Source organism: Octodon degus, unplaced genomic scaffold (assembly GCF_000260255.1).
Source record: "Octodon degus isolate 3935 unplaced genomic scaffold, OctDeg1.0 scaffold00339, whole genome shotgun sequence".
Taxonomy (NCBI): Eukaryota; Metazoa; Chordata; class Mammalia; order Rodentia; family Octodontidae; genus Octodon; species Octodon degus.
The window spans coordinates 701,556-708,831 of NW_004524915.1; the positions used below are offsets into that span (position 1 = coordinate 701,556).

General features: G+C 41.5%; 1 protein-coding gene across 1 annotated transcript in view; it reads right to left on the reverse strand.

Annotated features, from left to right (window-relative positions):
- Positions 1 to 3,433: 3,433 nt before the first annotated feature.
- The window catches only part of Ccbe1 (collagen and calcium binding EGF domains 1), a 316,756-nt gene continuing 312,913 nt past the window's right edge, over positions 3,434 to 7,276 (reverse strand). The window contains exons 10-11 of the mRNA XM_004647915.2: positions 6,556 to 6,591; positions 3,434 to 4,947 (exon numbers count right to left, since the gene is read on the reverse strand). Coding sequence (XP_004647972.1) covers positions 4,714 to 4,947; positions 6,556 to 6,591 — 270 coding nt within the window. The 3' untranslated portion in view covers positions 3,434 to 4,713. The remainder of the gene's footprint in view (positions 4,948 to 6,555; positions 6,592 to 7,276) is intronic.

Sequence of the window (7,276 nt, forward strand, 5' to 3'; positions counted from 1 at the left end):
GCTTTAGACCACTGAGCCATCTCACCAGCCCCTGTTCTCTCTTTTTAAATCACTCCCCCTTCTCTATGGCTCAGTTGAAGTCCTCTTATCCATACATAGGGGACTCTCACTACCAACCCAAGGGGCTTTCTCTTCCCAATTCTATTCAGCTTATTTTTAACCCCCTCCTCCAATCATATGAGATTCTAATCCAGAGCAGATTCAACTGGGTCCCTGGTGGTGGGAAGAGAGTTGGGCAGTATTTGTTTCAGATTTTCTCTTTGTGAGCTTTAAGCACTTCTAATAAGGCCAATTCCAAGCAGTCCAACAGAGTTCTTGGTTGAAGATATGCCATTGTGGGGGACCTAGAGGATCCACACAGGACAGGGAGGGGTCTCTGGCACCCAGACTCAGTGGTACCTGGGTCTTTAATATTTGATTTAGACCCAACTGTTCACATCACCTCCAGATGCAGGCAGTGGAAGACCCAGAATACAGATTCCAACTGCTGAGAAATGTTCCATTCCATCTTTTTTTTGTTCATTTATTGGATACAGGGTCTTGCTACACAGTTCAGGCTCATAGTGATCCTCCTGTCTCAGTCTCCCCAGCACTGGGATTACAGGTATACCAACACGCCTGGTTTTGGGGCCAACATGGCTTGCCTGGGGTTCTGGGGCCAGCATAGCATTGAGCTGGGGTATTGAACTTGGGTCCTTGTACTTGCCAGGCAGGTTCTTAGACCACTAAGCTATCTCCCCAGGCCCCTCTCCATCTTTCTACATTCATCTGATAAAAGGATGAGTCCTTCCACATCACTGGGTGTCAGTACAAAACACAGCAGAGCCACATAAGAAAAATAATTTTGTTATTAAGGATATACAATCATACAAAAGTATTTCATAATATCACATTCATAACTGGATATTAGCTTGACTGTTATGTGACCTGTTATAAATAATGAACAGAGCTATTGAAGCATAAACTAGTTACAGGGAAATAAAAACACTCATACCACACATGGAATTCCTCAGGGTCCTTGTTTTGGGAAGTTGACAAAAGATGCTGAGACCCTTGAGAGATACACTATAAAAGGGTCCTTTTCTACAATTTCTCTAAAGTGGCAACTTTTGTAGAAGGACCATGTAAAACCTCGGATTTTAGGCTTTAACAATGATGATCACTGTGCTGTTTTCCAAATGGAAAATTATTTTTGATGCATAATGAAACATACATGCTGACTATGCCAGGAAAAATTTCATCAATTTCCTCAAATCCATGATTAATAACTTTAGATGGTCTATTTTACTGACTGTTGGGCCCAGACTCTTGTGACTAACTCTTCATGAAGTTTCCCTGGAAGATCAGCTTGCAGAACCAGGCTGCTGAGGCTGTCTGTGTGGGGTTGCTTGCATGGGAGAAAAATGTGACAGCCAAAATATGACAGAGAACTGCAGCTGAACCCCTAGGGTGCCCATGCCTGGGGAGGGAAAGTCTTTATCTGCATGACTGTCATGGTCATCCCAAGGCAAGGCCAAGGTGGTTGGGAACTTTGGAGAGGGAACACCACCACCCAGGTACTGCTCTGGACCTGCCGTGTGGTGATATAATACTCCTTGTTCCCCTTAGTGCCAAAGAGTATCTATTATCTCTGTGCTGGGGAATGGACATAACCGTCATCTCCATTTATACAGAAACTTCTTGGGTCAACTAATTCTGAGGTAAGTGTTGGGAATTAACACATCAGGGGAGGAAAGGCAGCTTCCTCTTTGTTTCCTCAATCCCCAAATTCTTTTTTTGGGGGGAGCACATAAAAGTTTTAAATTTTCCATCTGGAACTGTGAAGGGAAGGATTTTCCTAAACTAAAATGTATGCCCTATTATTTCAACGGCAGCTTTTCATTATCATTGCTTGCAAAAATTTGATGTCAACATTTTTACTAAAGTGTCAAGAAAGCATACAAGGATCTTTTTCCTCTGTGAAATAGGAAAAGTGTAGCACACTTTAACTCTTCCTAAAAAATGCTTTTACCTTTTGCTTTGAGCATAAGTCCTGTTTAAGACAGTGACTCACTGGTTTTATATACATAACTAAAAGCTATATTAGAAATAAAAATGCCTTTTGATGACTTATCTTTGAAATATATAATTTGGGCATATAGAGTATATACTTAGTTCTTGCAGTAGTCTAGATTTTGAAAAGCTGAGGATTAATAATTTTCTAAATTGACCTAGTACAATAGATCAAGATTATAAAATACAGGTTATTTTTTGTTTTGCTGGAGATTATTATCTAAATTAATCTCATGAATCCCAGATATTTTTGACTTTTAGCTCATTTTTAAAATATATTTTCCTAGCCTCTGGCCAAACATGCAGTTTGCTTGCATTTGACAACAAAGATTGTATTTCTAAATATAATTCACAGTCAAGAAAAAACAAAGGTAATTAAATTGATAACTTTTTAAAAAGATGAACTCAACCATCCCTCATGGATCCTGCGCAGGACTCTTTCTGGACATTCATCTATCCACGCCCTTCACATATGGTGCTGTACAAGCCAGCAGACCTTAAACGTCCACGTGGAATTCAACAGCTGCTGTTGTCTTTCCATGACCTGTGGCTGGCGAGGCTGCCTACGGTGAGGGTTAGTTTCTGGAGTGACCGAGGGGGCATGGGTGACAGAAGACAAGCACTGCTGGTGTGTCTTTCTCCAAATGCCGGCAGTCAGTCACTGCGGACCTGCTATAATTAAGAATGAGTGGAGCCAAGTGTTCATAAAAGACTCAGCCACGTACATCCCCTACATAACAGAAGGAGGGAAGGAAGCCTGGCATGACTGGAGGTCTGTGAATGATCCTGTTCACTTCTTTAAGAAGAAGACTTCAAAAGGCATGTGAACTCAATGGTGGTAGTTTTCTTCCAACAAGCTGTCACAATAGGGTAAGCAAATGACTGGTTCAAGGGATATGGCAACAAGTCAAATGCAATCCCCTGAGAAATACAAGGGCGTGCTGCAGGATGAGAAAGAGACCCTGCTGTGACAAATAGTCTGTAACAGGCATTGTGATGCTCTATGTAAGAGTTCAGATCCTCTGGACAGGAAAATAAGCTGTTCTGTGTGTCCAGGGAGAAAGTGGACACTCTAAGCCTGAAAGCTGCCACTGCAACCAAGAGTTCCCCAACAGTACAGAGAAAAAGCTGTCCTCTGGCTGGCCAGCTGTTCCCAGAGCCTATGACTCCCAAGGAGGCCTTTTTTTTTTTTTTTTTTGGTACAGGAGATTGAACTCAGGACCTTGCACATAGCCAGGCAGGTGCTTATGCTGCTGCACCAAGTCCCCAGGCCCCCAGGGAAGCCTTAATGGGAATATGTTTCCCTCTGGGACCTAGAAGTGCTCTGAGAAGATACTGTAACTCCATGCCAGATGGGGAAACGTACCTGCTTTTTTTGGCTTCCCACATTATTGAGGGAAAAAATCAAAGACAAGTCTGGAAAGAATTGGAATTTGAACTGAATTAAGGAAAAGTTGAAGTATTGGAAGGAAAATTTTTGCCAAGCAAGGAAGACCATTTTTCCTCCTTCACAAAAGAGAACTCTTAACAATGTATTATTCCCAGTATGCTGGCAGGTTCACTGGCTCCAGACAAAGACTTCTAATGCCTAAGAAAAGCAAATTTACCTGCCTCTGCTAAGTTGGTTTCAGAGCAGTCCCTGCCCAGGTGCCCCGGCTCCTCTGCCAGCGGCCCATGCCAACACCTCTTTCCAGTTCACTGTACATGGATTGGCTGGACTGCGACCCAGTGGCACCTCTGGGCCCCTGGTCAGAGCGGGGAATTCTGTGCTCCTCCCTAAGAGTCAGCCACCTTATTTAACAAATAGCTTGTGATTTATGGAGCAGGACCATGCTTTTGATCAAACAGCTTTTAAGACAGCCTGGCAACCAGGAGTCCACTGTTCTTATATGAATTAGAAAATTTCATTCTTTTATTGTCTTTGAAAAGAGTTTTACTCTATAGCTGGAGGAACTTTCTCTTCCACAAAGGATTCTTAAAGATAAACATGGCACGAATCCTTAGCTTCATCATATTAGAATTTTAAAATGTGACAACCTATATGGCAATAAATATACAACTGTAGTTTTCCAGCTTTCCAATCTCTCCTCTTTAATTTTCTCCTTCCTATGGCTAAATTTGGGAAATAAGGTTGCATAACAGAATGGAATATGTAACATCTATTAGATTGGCAAGGAAAAAGAATTATCCATCAAGATTAATCTTTATGTTGTTCACTCCATTTTAATTGAAGAGCTTTAATTTGGGGACAGCTATGGAACCTGACACCATTTTTCCCTCCTGTTTCCAAAGTTAGGCTCAAGCTTTCTTAGAGCTCAACTTGCCATCTTTCCCTTTTTTTGGTACTGTGCCCAATGTTAAGACATGGCAAGAGTACCTAGGTCCAAAAATTCAGAAGCTCCTGAAAAACTAGGACAATAAAGAAAAACAAGATGTCAAAGAAAAGTCCTGTCTTTCTGCAAACATTGCATACATTTGTCATTTCCTGCCTCCCATATTTAGTAGGGCAGTATGGAAAGATCATTTAGAAGAGAAGTGAGAAGGCAAGAAAGGAATTAAGAAAATGAAAATGTCTTGATGTCTGCAGTAGTTTTTCGTCAGCTGCTTTAACTGTAGGCAAAGGTGCTCTGCTCTTGTGCCGGTGTGAATGTGCAGAACGTGCTAGGGCTGAAAGTCACTGGGAGCTTCCAGTTCTCTTGCCTCAGTTCTTCTCGGGTAGTCATCTCCAGAGCTGAAGTCCATGGTCTCTGGGTAGCTGGAAAGTTCGTGAGGTAAAGGAAACTCCTCTGCTGAAGAGTGAGTCCGGTGCCCAAACACCTTTTCCTGCAGCTCAGCAATGTCATTGCGGATGTCAGCCAGGATAAGGAGCAGGAAGTCAAAAGAACCTGGTGGTCCCTGCACAGTGGGAAGAATTGAAGGTGCAATTTACAACAGATTCACCCTGTGGCAACAATGTACTCCCTGGCTCCATGATCTATTGGTCTTGTTGCTTGCTGGCAACTCCCTTCTTGATAAGTCTGTGTCCCAAAAGAACTAAGTATGACTATGATAACAGTCTAGGACACTTGAGCTTGTCTTCTAATTCCCCGTATCAACTATGAACATTGGTGATACAGTCACGTGCTCTCTCTCCTAACTCAGGCTATGACAAAGCTGGCAGATGAAAGAATATGAGAGTAACCCTCACAGGTGACTTTCTGAAGAAATCTGGAAGATGCTTATGAGAATAGTGACATCGTGGTTAAGAGGCTGAGCTTCTATTGGGTTCAAACCCCAACTCTCACCTGCGAGCTGTGCAGTCCTTGCAAAGCAATTGATTTCTTTGAGTTTTAGTTTTTCCCATCTGTAAAATGAGGCCAATGGACCAACATCATAGAATTTTGTAAGGTTCAGAAGTCAGGATTTAAATGACTTAATATAGGTAAAGGGTTTAGAGCGTAATCAATACTCCAGAATGTCTGTTCTTTCACAAAATATTAAGATGTTTATAAGATGGTTGACATAATATAATGGCAAGCTAAAGGAGTCTGAAAGAATGCTGTAAAGACACGGATTCCTGGACTACTAGGAAAGGTTAAAACAAAACTTTCCTATTTACTGGACATCCTTCATTATTACATAGTATAGCTTTCACTTCCATGTAGTGCTGTGATGAGGTATGATAAAAAAAATGTATAAATATGCCTATTCTGGGCCAGTTACAATTTAAAGGTGAAACTGTTGTTACCCCTGTTATGTCTGTTACTGTGCCTTAGAAGCAGCAGTTCAGACTGCAAAGCCCTTAGGCATGGTATTTTGCTATCCTTTGATCCTCACAATAAGTACTCAGAGTGGCAGATCAGACTGCTCTACTGGCACTGTACAAGTGAGGCGTGAATGCCCAGGGATGCTAAGTGATGTGCCTGTGGTCAGAAAGCTAACAGGTGGAAGAGCTGAGACCTCCTGCCTCTGCAGCCACAGCTGTTAGTCTCTGCTCTGACACAACACCAATTTCTTCAGAAGTAGTAGACTTTTTGCATCTTTTTGTACTGTTGGGTATTACTAATTTCCATTTTGAGTCTCCTAGACATGGATGCATGCAGTCAATTCCTTCTCAGGTCTCAAGGAGCCCTGCATATCTCTTACCTTTGTTGAAAGACTTGGTCATTAGACCTATTAGGACTGTACTGGGTTATATTCCAAGTCTGAAAATTCATTGCTTTCTATTTTAGTTCTCTGAGGTATTTTATGAAACACTGTACTGGAAACAGATGCATGGCATAATGGGCCTGACAGAGTGCATTCCACATAAAGATTAACTATGATAAAAGAAAAAGTAGCAATGGAAAGCAAATTTTGAAAATGATCAAAACCAGCTGGTAAAGGCTTTCATGATGCTCTTCCTAACCAGAGTTCTGCTTAAGTGACTTCTGCTATGAGGACCCACTCTGGGCTCTCTAAGGATAAGAGCTGCATCACTGAGAACGTTTCCACTGCAGAAGCAGGACAGGTAGTACCACTTACAGGAGACCCTCTGGGTCCAGGTGCTCCTCTCTCCCCCTAAAAGCAGAAAGCCAGGGTTAGTGTTCTGGATGATACAAACTCCACCGCCACAGACTATTCAGACACTCACCAATCATAGTCATTTCCTCCCACAAAGCAAACACTATACTTTCTACAAGAAACAACTGAAGGAAAGAAGCTGGACCTGTGAGGCTGCATATATGAACAGAAATACTCGTGTCCAGTGTTTTTCCTGCTGATTTTCCTCTACATTTTAAACCACATCTGACAAGTGCTTCCAGGCAGTATGTAGAATAATAGAAACTTTCTAAAGTATCACATTGACTTTTTTTTTTTTACCAATATTAGGAAGCCCTAAAAAATGAAATCACCCACTTGTATACAATAGAACTTCTGTTTTGAATTAATATCCTAAAGAAATGGAGACAAACAAAAAAAATACCCTATGAAACAACACTGCTTGGTGAGAAAAATACATGTGAGTATCATAAAATAGAGGTGTATTTAAGACTGAGAGGGATCATATTTCTTAAGGAATGATACTGGTGGTCATATTTGCTTTTAGGATTCATTCCACAATTAATTAATTAGTATCAAGAATTGAACTGGCAAATATTCCATAGTTTAAAATTTGTTTCAGTTTTGAAAGTAGACACACAGTCCGAGTATCCCCTATTCAACATGTGGGATCAGAAGCACTGGAGAGAGACCCAGTCCTAGC